The 11,966-nt window shown below is 41.9% G+C and overlaps 1 protein-coding gene across 1 annotated transcript; it reads right to left on the reverse strand.

Annotated features, from left to right (window-relative positions):
• Window positions 1–150: 150 nt before the first annotated feature.
• LOC111246376 (uncharacterized) lies at window positions 151–4,828 on the reverse strand. The gene is made up of 4 exons (XM_022795867.2): window positions 4,579–4,828; window positions 3,740–4,039; window positions 1,150–1,315; window positions 151–708 (listed from the first exon to the last, which is right to left on the reverse strand). Exons 1-4 carry the CDS (start codon window positions 4,579–4,581, stop codon window positions 554–556), a joined length of 624 nt encoding a protein of 207 aa, XP_022651602.2. The 5' UTR covers window positions 4,582–4,828; the 3' UTR covers window positions 151–553.
• Between the last annotated feature and the right edge of the window lie 7,138 nt (window positions 4,829–11,966).

The raw sequence follows: 11,966 nt of genomic DNA on the forward strand, positions 1-11,966 counted from the left end.
GGACGGTTGTTCATCACCAGCCCTTGACAACTATGGTTTAGTGAAATTACTTACTTCGTACTTAGTAGATATATCGTTTTTAATCATCAAAACTTAAGAAAAAAAATATAACATCATTAGAAAAAAAAATGTGTGCGAATACGAGTGAGATACGGTTTTTATAGTGTATATATATTCTAATATTTATTTATTTTAACATAATCACAACGTTATAATAGTAGTCGTAGCACCTCTCTTACATATGAATGCAAATATACAAAATTTGGCATTTAATTATGAATTAATTGTTCAGGTTTGGTAGCTTCAGAACCGTCATTCTGTTTTTACGAGATTTATTTTCTGTGGATTCGTGTACGAACAGTGTTTTCGCCAGAGTTCTCTCGCTGAAGATCGACGCTCGTAGACAATTCAGCGCCTTTCGATGACTCCACAGTTCCGAATGTCCGCCCCGTGTGTTATTTATTGTTATAATTATTTGTGTTAAGCGGCCACTCATTATTTGTTATTGACAAAAAGAAAGTTGACGACGTTGGCTGTGAGTTTTGTTAGATTCTCAGTTATCTCTGTTGTATCGTGATGATTTCGAATTGTTCGGTTTGTTCGAAGAGCCACCGAACCGACGCCCAGTTTCTTTTGCGGGCGTCTCCGTTGTACGGGAATTCTTCTTATTGTTATTTAAAGACGACGACGACGACGATGGTGATGATCCTATAATTTATTCGCAATTCAAACAAGCGCTATGAACTACATACATAATTCTATGGCAATTTTTACTACTTGGATTTCAATGCATAATACCTTGAATCTGACTAGACGCTTCTCTGGAGTCGCCATGGAAATCTGCCACTTGGCCAAAATAGATTGTGGTCAATAGTAAACGCATATTAAAAAGCTGTGTAAGGCGTACGGAGGACTCGATGTTACCAAGTATAATAGCGTTAGTTAATTTAGCTCATAGATCATTCTGTCTCATAGTTTAGCGGCGAAGCTAGGCTGAACACGTGGTATAATTGTGATAATATACTGTGGACACTCTGAGGAAACTATTCATTATCAACAAGAGATGGCCTTTAGCCGTAATATATATGTATATTGTAAAACCGTTCCTGATTGGTAAAGGTCTTAATAATAAGCGGACTAGTACGTTACCTCCTCGTTTGGGTTTCTTAGTCGTAGTGGTTGTAGTTCGGGCATTTGCTGTCGGACGAGCCTTCGTTGTTCGTGGGCCAATCGTCGATGGCGGGCCGGCACCAGTCGTTGGCTTAACGAAAGGTGGCAAAGTGGGCTTAGGTCTTTGTAAAGGTGCAGGCGTTATCTGAAAAGGAAATGAGCACGGTAATATTTAGCGTGATTGAAAGCAATCACACTGCAGACAATGGTGGGAATATATAGCAAATAACAGTTGTAACAAGAGGAAAAGTGTTAAAGGCATCCCAGGAGACCGAGGAGGATCCTCTAATCTTTACATAACATCCGATTTGTTAACGTATGCAATCGTCTATTATACTGAATAAATACCGATAGCATACAAGAGATTTGTATCGATTGCTTGCAAAGGACGTATAATGACAATCCCATCTGGCGATACAAAAAAAAAAGGCTTAACATATCGTTGCCGAACACTACAAGACGACTGTGATTTCTGGCTGGCCATTTATCTTCGTCGTGTTTATTTTTTTCGTCCATTATTATAATCAACAAAAAGCTTCAACAAAGAATCATATACTAACTACATGATTTTATCAAACGAAAGCCCTTCCCAATATATATTGCTCTTCTACTATGTATTAGTTAGCTACGATAGCTGCAGTTGTATTTGTAAATGTGTATGAACGAATAGTTTAAGTTTTAGATCTGTGTGTCAATGCGGGTAAACGTGAGTCAATTTGTTCTCTATGTATCTCTGCCTATCCGCGCTCGCAGCCTTCACCTGCTAATTATAATTATAGTGGTAGTTCCCAGTAACTACAGACGTTTATTAACGTCGTCAACGACGTTTTGGGCCGTAGTATAGCTCTGGGAACAGATTGTGACGTAAATCTCGGGGGAAGAGAGAGACTCTACCGTCCCGTTTCAATTAAAGCGAACAGTAGCCAAGTAGCAAGGTATAATAGAAAGAATCGTAGAGAGGGGTAGCAGTTGTAGTAAGAAAAGACAGTGACATAATGGCATCAGTATTACGGCTTATAGTAGAGCCTGCTAAGAATGATCTTGTCATGTACGGCTAAATTAAAGTCATTGAACGATAATCGTTCTTTATGGTGACTAGGAAGGTAAACAATGTTTTTTTTTGCGCTTATTAACTGATTATTCAGGAGAGTAACGTTATGAACAATGTGCAGCAATGCAGGATATCGGCGGGGCTTGCGAGGTGGTTTTCGTGTGACGAAAACGAAGGATTGCACACAACAATTGGTGGCAATTGTGTATGCCGATTCTTCAGACGGCCCGCAGTCGACGCCCACGGGAGGCGTTCCGCTTTTGTTGACTAGGCAGTGTGTATTTTCAGAGCGCGCTCGAACTGCATGAACCAAGGTAGGGCCTCAATGATCATAATGCTATTACATTTACTTGCGGACGTATAGAGGCACATCAGCCGCATGGTACTGCAATCCAATGATCGGAAATGTCATTTCAGCCGCCCACACCTCTGGGTAAACCGGTGCATCCACCCTGGCAGCAATGAACGCGCGCTTTTTGAAACTCGCTATTCTGTCATTCATAAACACACAATAACCTATTTTACTTCAGTTGAAAGATCACCGTTACCTGTGGCAATAAATTGAACCGCGTCACGAAAAAAACACTTAGTAGATTCGCTCTATAAGTGAACTATGTTTATAGGTAAACGAGCTCAAGTAACGCAATCTGATTAGAACAGATGCCAACATGTCGAATGTGAACGGTGTGTCTCGAAAATTTCATTGAATTTGGTCGATCTCAGTTCTAGCTACCAAGAGGCTGCTCCTGTTACTATAGTGGAAATCCTAGATAAAAAAAAAAAAAGCGGTATTCTAGACGAAAAAACGTGGACAAGTGTAATTCATTATAATTGTTGCTTGCTCGTTTTTGCTTAACGCTGCACAATTTTGGGAATGAACCGTGTAGGTGAGTCCTTCTACGAAAAGGCCACATTACCGTTCAACATAATCAGTTAATTCAAGAAGTCTAGACAACGCACAAGTGAATATATCTGTGATCATATGGGTAAAATAAAAACTGCGCCAGCTGTACTGATGCCTGTCTCTTCAGGGTCAACTTCAACTATTGTCATTCATCAAAGCATCAACCTGAAGAAAAAAGTTTCCGTTTAGGAACAGTCTCTGCCAGAAGTGTTGCAGTGATTCGTCGAATCACCCTATTTTCATTCGTTATAACGGGCTGAGGTTACAAACGGTAACTATTTGCTCATTAACATAGGCATTGTAAAGCGATGGCTAGGTTTATATATGGTATTTGCCGACAAATTCGGCGCAAGAATGGGTGCTCGTTTTTTCAGATGGATAATGTTATATTATGGATGGACTACACCTACTATTACAGTGTGAACAAGAGGTACGGACAACAGTTATTATAATAGTGATAATAACAAGTAGAACAATTATATTACACAAACGCTATTCGAAATGACCTTGATAGATTGGCGTAAAATAGTCGCACGTACAAGGCGTCGTTATTATAAGCCGCACCAAAAATGATGGGTTTCTCGTCGTACGTACGTACGTACGTACGTACGTACCTTGTTGCGAGTGTTGCGTGGCTTCAGAAAGATCGATGTGGGGTTGTCGGGCTTCTTTTTGGGGGCATCTTCGTTATCGTCCTCATCCGCAACGGCAACGGTGGCGGCTCCTTTAGCCGCCTGTTTCGTCTTCGTATCCTTAGCGACGGTGTCCTTCTTGGCAGACGAGTCCTTGACAGGGGTGTCTTTTACAGGGGTCTCGTTATCATAGTCGTAGTCGTCGTCGTAGTCGGATTCGACTTTCTGCGCCGCCGCTAATCCAACCACCAGGGCGCCTACGAGAATCACTGCGATGATCCGCTGAAAATATTGAAATTGTCATTGTCGTCATCAGTATCGAAACAGCTTTCTCGAAATTAGATTCTCTACCAGAGAAATGATCTGATAGACACAATTGTTGTAAGACGTTAACGGTGCACGGCTTATCCCGCTGCCGCTGTGTATATATATATGGGATGTTGCTGCTGCTGTTGTACTAATGTATGACATCTAGCTGACCTTGGACAACTTCAACTCGCCATAACAGTGACACAATTCGAGGTATCGAACGAAGATGGCACTACTTAGAACCACTTTGAATCCCAAATTTGTTTACACACACTGCTACAGTTGATCTTGCCGCTGTTCGTCTGAACGGTTCTTTGACGGGTGGTTGATCAAAGTAAAATTCATGCGGAACAATCAAGCCAGGGAGAGGGAGTAGTTAACTTAACGAAACGCTATTATAGCTACGTCAGTATCGTATAAGAACTCTTTGAGAGGTAAATCACTGGTAAAATGCTGCTTGACTGGGTTCACTCGTAGACGACGATATGGCAAGCCTCAAAGCGGCCACTCACCATAGCGGTGCGACTGATGCGGCAGCCGGAACGGAATGGCGCGCATCGTCGATGAGGAACGCGGCCGCCTCGGGTGAAGGGGGCTAGCGCGACCAACAAGTCGAGAGGGAGTTCTGCCACCAACAACGCCAGTCTGCGTTTGCTGCTGCTGCTGCCGCCGCTGCCGCCGGTGACGACGTATCGGCTTGCAACGACCAGCGCCCAACCGGCTGCCGCTAGCCCCCAGGATGCTGCTGCTGCTGCAGGTAATCGCTATTCGGCTAGAGACGTTTATGGTGAGCGCATCCGGCCTCCTGCTAAAGATTAGCTCGATGTCCTGTTTTAGGAAGTAGCGACATTATATTGCTTTACCGAGGCATCGCCGCAGCAAAAACGGTTTGCATTTGATCACTAGAAAAAGAGCGAAGAAAACGAAGCTTCTTCCTACATCTTACGATCCGCCCCGGCTTTTTTCTTCTCTGTCGGTGGAGGAATCCCTGTTGTCACCTGTAGCAACCACAGAGACACTATTTGTTCGGCTCGGCTGTACATCGAAAAGTTTGATATCGTTTCATGTCTGCTAGAAAATCTTCAGATCAAAGTTGCCGTCGAGGGCCAAATTTTCAACCTGACCGGTTCTTCTGCAAAACTGATAGCTATAATAGTTGTTATACGGAAAACTGCATCCGGCAGAGATATCCGAGATATCTATCTGTACGTATATCAAGCGGACATGAGGTTTGTTTGTGTCTGCTAATATAACGGGCGGTAATATAGCGACTCATGATAAATAGGCCCTAACCTAAAATCAACTGTTTGTTATTGGTGGTCATTTATCGACAGAAACCCAGTTACGAGTGAACTGCTTAAAACGAGCTGAGCTTTCAAAGGCCATTACCAGAATTCTAGCCTTGAGTGCTGCGGACAAGACCGTGTACGTCAAAGAACAGCGTTTGTATATAGCGCCAATATTGTGGAATATAATATCAACGATGATCGTCCATGACTATCTAATTAATAAGCGCAAAAAAGCACAGCTTTGGAAAGCCTTCTACCAAAAATATAGGTGAACTTTGAATGCTAATGATTTGGCACCCTGACAAACAACTATGCAGGAAACAGCACATCTTACGAGGCTTGAAGACTAACTATTTTTTTTATATACATCTTCAGAAACGCGAATTTGATCATATTCAAAGTTATTTTAACTACCATTTAATCGCTTTGTATACATCAGTCGAGCGGTCACGAAGCAAATCTTTTCGTGTTCTAGTGAAACATTCGAATATGGCGGTATAGAGGTTTTCAAAATAGGATGACTAGTATACTGTAGGGAAATGGACTATTTCGTATAACAGCATGTGCCTAGAACTATTGCTATTGTGACAATGGTCCATGTTCCATTCGGCATGGTAGCAGTGAATAGAAACTTGATGGGTCGTGACGGCAACGCGTCCATCATAGAATGTGATTAGCCGAAAACAGCGAAAATTATAACGGAACGAAGTAGGACGGAACGAAGGGATACAACCTGCGAAGCCTCGCAAGCATTCGCAAGTCGTACCTATTCGTGTGTTTTGTTTTTTTGTATGCGTGTGTCTTCTTTGTTAACACAATTCTCCTGTAGATAAAATTCAGGCTATCAGAGTTACCGACTTTAATTATTTAGTGATTAACTTAGTGGACCATTACCTCGGTCTCATCATTATGTGCCAAATAATTACCATACACGTATTTTGATCGCGTACGCGCGAAGCCATTGCTACGGACATGGCCAGCAGGCTCTGTAAAGGAGGTGGCTGCGGTTCATGTAGACCGATTTAATGCTAGTAACTATACGTACAAAAGTCGTTCGCTTATCACGCCCCAGTTCAAGGTAATTTATACCATCTTTTGTTGGCATTGTTACCCGCGGCTGGGTAAAGCCCAAGTTCTTCTGCTTTTTTTTGTCGCGCAAAACATTGATGGACCAGTGAATTGTATAACAGTAGCGTGGCGTTGGCGGCCATTTCTTAGCAAACGTGCAAATTGTCGCGTCCATTCAACGGATCCAGGCGATGATTGCTATTGGATCTGATCTTTGTAGTATCTGGTCGTCTTATTCGTCACCTATCTAGCTTGACATAATCTGTTCTTCTGTGAACCTTTCTTTTAACTAGCAGAAACGGCATTGGTAGTCCATAGTTTGGCCCTTTTTAATGACTGCATGTACCTTGAAAATCAGTTATTAATAGGACGATGTCATTCGTTCAACATAGCTAGCTTACGGCGAAACGATCGTTTTTTTTGTTTAGAAGACGAGATGAAAGAAGAGAGAAGTGAACGGGACGTAGACAAGCCTGTTGATTTAGCATTGGTTGACCTATATGGCCTGAATCGAGTTAATTTTTTTTGAATAAGCTTTTTATGCCCATTGAGTGGTATTGGCGTGCTAGACATAGGTATGATGCATAGGAGAAATTTGTTAAGCTCACTCACAATGAACGGTGTTGATTCAAATCTATTCCCAACAGCAGAGATTAAATGTCGGTCCATAGACGTCATGTTTTTTTTTTGTCTTCCTATGGAGCTTTCGGTTTGTATGCTCATATTAATGTTCACTCAAACCGAGGTACTGAAAATAAGTTCACAGCGTAACCAACGAATTGACGTAAAAGAATTGCCTTAAATAGTAGCCTGACGTATTTTTGAAGGGATAAACGCTTACTGATTTCTAATAAAGATTTCAATAACGTAAAACAAATTCGATTCTTCACTTGAATTTCCTTTATAAATTAAAAGTCTGAGAAAAGTTAACAAATTTAGCCATATGTTCTCACAGATTGCTTGTAATGATTAACGATTTGGCGAAATACCGTCCCCTGATCATCAAGGCCTTCTTTTAGAGGCTAGGTGCATCGACTTCCTTGAGGTTTACCTTTCTGCCGACCTTAATGCTAACTTTGAAAAAAATCATGCCGTTTACGACAGTCTTGAAAATCTGAGGAAATTTCTACCACCTACATACATACAATCATACAGTAATCAAAATGTCACTCGGTCTTTAGAGTTTTGTATAGGTTTTATTGATGTCGTGTGTATTCACAAAGATGGTCGTTCGAATTGGAGGAAACAGCGTTTGTCTTTGTTTTTAAAAAAAAACCCTGTCACTTTCAGGCATCGACCTCAGGACGTACCCATGGAATAATGCATAAAGAAGCTCAAATGGGTTATTGAATTAACACAAAAGAAAACTATCGTATCCCAGTCCTCCTGTTTCGAGACTGCTGCCTTATGAAATAAATAGAGAAAACTTCCATATATATAGAGCATCGTTATTGGGCCAGCCTACCATGACAGTTAAACGTACCACTAAGTGCTCGAAGTTCTTACTCATTATTGTTAGTCGTGGGTTCAGGGCGAGTAAGTTACATCAGTAAACATGGAGATGTGTACACAACTTGGGAACGATGCAGGTCTTCTATGCATGTCATTCTTTGAAATGGTACACTTCGGTAAATCCTGAACTATCTTCTACAGCTTCGGCTCTCTGAAAAATTTCCTGAATCCAAATATCGTACTGAACAAATCAACTAATAAGCATCAGCTTCTCGGATTCGAATGTACCTGCAGGCTATACAGTCTATATCTCCATATGATTTCTTATGAATTTCTCGTCATCACGCCATCATTACAATTCGGGTTTGATTTTGTCTGTGTACGTTTTTCGCTCTGAAAACGATGACTAATTCATCGTTGTACGATGCGCACTTTCGTAGGTACTACAATAATCTGCCGAGAGGCTTATGTATCGTATACTTATCATGGACTTCCTGCAGACTTTGTAATTTTCGACCAAGCATACTTTGACGTATCATTGGTTGGCATGCGGTAGTGTTTTCAGTTCGGTTCGATAGCTATGTCGAACCAGATTCGTCTGTGCTCTAAAGCTCAATAGACTACTGCTTCCATCGCTAATGTCTGTATACGCGTAGCATCGGTTATGCCCACTTTCCGAGCACGAAGACTATATCCCAACGTGCTGATAGTGGCGGGTGATTTGTGATGACGCGGCAGGCGCCAGTCTGACGAAATTCTTTAGTCGTTCGACGATGTCGGCCACAACGACCTGTCTAACGGAATACGGCGGCGCCAGCGGCTGAAACCAGGTAGCCATTTAGTTAGCCTTTTCTTTTTTCTTTTTTTTTTTTTTTTTTTTTTTTAATCATTTCCGTTCGCGACTCGAATTTGCTATTAGGCGCGCAGCAACAAACCCCCTGAGTGGTCCCGGGTGGGATTAAATTTAGTATCGGAGTTCTAAAATCAAGACTGCTTAATTTTCCCAACTCGGGCGATTATACTGCTCACTTGTATGTCGGCTTTAACTAAGACGCTTAGAGAAAAAATCGCTGAGCAAAGCAGCTAGACGTTACTGCGCGCGCTAACTCTGTGGCGTTGCCGAAGCCTAAAGTGCTTACAATTTTTCTGTTTTTGTTTTTACAATTTGTCCCGTTTTAGCGCTTTCCTGCTAGTTGACTCGACGTATGACGAAAGCGCACGGTCGAAAGTAGAGACATCATCAACATACGTTGAACTTGTGGGTGCGGTAGAAAATCTCGAGTTGTCCGTAGTCTTATTCAATAGTGTGCTAACGTTTCTTAACAATCAACTTCTGAAGGAGTATCCTTTTTCTATGTAGTACACTGCCAAGTTCTGCAGGATTAACGCGTACGAGGAAAGTTGTTATTTCTTTGATGCCAATGCATATTTGTTAAGAGTTGTCCTTATATTGGTTTTGCGGCAGCGCGCCTGACATTAAGGGCTACTGTTGAGGCTACCGTCGACCTTTGCTTTTCTTCAAAAATACCAAAAATAACTGTAACTACAAATCAAGTTACAAGCGTGTATATGTGGCTGAAGAAACGATATAGGAAGCAACAGACGAACGAGCTGAAAAATTCGACAGCGTCCGACGGACGATAGCTTGACGCTATTGCCGCTAAGCAATATTGCCTTAGCGACGCTGATTGCCTGCAGAGCGGTCATCACAGCAACAAACTTGACACTTGCGAACCCAGGGGGCCATTCCTGACTTCTCGACGCCGTAAATCCAGGAATGGCGACGACGACGACCGCTGCAGGATATGGCAGCGGGAAAACGACAAATGTCAATGCGATGCTCGATGTTAATGACTAATGACTTATGTTAGCGGCCAGCGCACCGACGCTCCCCTCACTCCCAAAGCCATTTCTCACATAAAACATAGCAGTTTTGAGGTGTCACGGTACAATATTTGGTTAGCCCAAAACGATATGATAATCGCTAACGATTTGACAGGTTACTGTAGTCTCCGTGAGAAGTAAACATTGTATAGACATCGTTATGATGTAGTTCAAAGTTGAAGTTAGATGATTTGTCGTTTCTAGCTGCTAGTGAAGAACGAGTTTTAACAATACGAGTCTTCTTAGCGTCTATTTATGAAATAACTACCATTGTCATTTCGTTCAACTAAATTATATAGTGCAGGTATCGTAGAAATGCTACAATAAAATTTCATTGGATCTTGAGTAACTGACGAGTGCGGAAAGATATCATCTTTGCGAGACGCCATAGAAGCGCGTCATGTAATTGCTAACAGAGAATAAGGACGTTTAAGGAGCTGTTTTGCAAGACGAGCCATTCTAAAATAGCTTAAACTCCCGCTGCCCTCTTCGGAGGCTTCGGTGTTTTGATGCAATGGTCAAACGAGGGAGGCTGTTTGAAATCGGTCAAATCGTAAAAATCCTTTTTAAGGCCGGAGAATGTCGGGATGTCGATGTCTAGAACGCCGCATTATTTCTTAATGAATAATCGCTACAAAATAGCCCAGTGGATAAACGCTCCAATGATCCTGATTGTGATGCGTGCATCGATGATGATGATGATGATCATATCTATACAGCGTCTGTGTATATCAGGGGCGGCAGAAACTTGGGAAAATACTGACTGAACCGACCGATGGGGTGAGGCAGAGAGGGCAGTTAACGTAGCTCGAGGGAGAATCGATCGGTGCGGGAGGAAGGGGGTACAACAACCGTTGCATCACAGCTGGCCACCAGACTGACCGTTACCAGAACGTCGCTTGTTTCTTGTTTGAATGCTGCTGCTACTGCTGCTGGTGCTGCTGCTACTGCTGCTGCTGGTGCTGCTGCTGCTGCTGCTGCTGCTGCTGCTGGTGGTGATGAAAGCAGTTGCTCTTGGCTAGCGATGTCGCCAGTCAATACAGCTGGGGTCGCCCTAACAGTTGTTGTTCCGTCAGCGGGCGGCTATCGTGTAATCAGTTAAAGCCAAATGCTGGAAACGAATGCCGCTATTTTAGCGAATTCCTACTCTCCGTAATAACATTGCTAGTACCACGTGTGACGAAGTCGCTTGTGGTATACGATTGTGTGATGGTGGCAGTCATAAGCAGCTTTAGCAATAACGGCAAAGGGCGTGCCAAGGAGCAAAAATTTATCAAACATTTAATTGACGAAGCGATATCTGAATTTTAGTATCGATAGGTCGGCAACAACAGCACTGCCGTTATCGCTAGTGCCTTTCGCAGCATCGGTAACGTTTACCAATAGAGTTACCACTTTTGTTATTACATATTTGTACGTATATAGATTTATAAACAAGTATATCATCGCCAAGTTATGTGCACACATAGAACCTAAAAGAATAATATACGAATACAAACGATGTCGCGCTGATACATCCAATAATAGTTCATACTTTTTGCTGTCTCAATTTTTTTTTATTTTACGGTGCCGTATCCTGCGAGTAGCAAGTAGTAATTCGGAACAAATGGGGATCCTATTTGACACAGTTAACTAGTACATGCTGTCATATTGTTATTACTGATATTTTACAGGGAAAGGTAATTTCGGAAAAATCATCGATAACGGTAGCAGGAAGAAAAAATCGTATTCTATTGTTATCTTATTTGATGCTATCGAAGTTTTTAGCTGTAGACATTACTGTATAATGTACTGCACAAGTTGGAGGCATCCTGGTAAACAAGTTTTTCTGATAAAGAAAACATGTGTGTCTAGAAATGAAAGCCGAGCTGAGAATTTCTGATAAATAGTTAATCGCATCTATAGAAAGAGGAGTGTTTCAGAGTAGTGTTTACTAATCTTATTCAAATCTTTCGTTAACTGTAAACGCGTGTTTCTACTGGTAGTGATTGGTAAAAAATTAATTTTTTATTATACCTGGTTGTGGCCGCAGAAAACGAACGCTTCATCATCTTCTGTCTTTTGACGATCTTCATTATAATTTTAGATCCTCTGGTGATTGGGTATGGGAGAGCATCGGCCTGTTTCAATCTTCGCTTGAACAGACGCGCTTGTTTAGTGATCAGCCGTCTGATACAATACTAACACAGTTTCGGACGTTCAACAAA

Source organism: Varroa destructor, unplaced genomic scaffold (genome assembly GCF_002443255.2).
Source record: "Varroa destructor unplaced genomic scaffold, Vdes_3.0 BEIS01000003.1, whole genome shotgun sequence".
NCBI classification, from domain to species: domain Eukaryota; kingdom Metazoa; phylum Arthropoda; class Arachnida; order Mesostigmata; family Varroidae; genus Varroa; species Varroa destructor.

Bases quoted from the DNA above. Each gene is read 5' to 3' on its own strand.
- LOC111246376 (XM_022795867.2), bottom strand. The intron at 1,316-3,739 runs GTACGTACGTAC...TTTCCTTTTCAG, and splicing joins CACGCAACACTCGCAACAAG to ATAACGCCTGCACCTTTACA. The intron at 709-1,149 runs GTAACGTACTAG...AATAAATTATAG, and splicing joins TAAGAAACCCAAACGAGGAG to GATCATCACCATCGTCGTCG.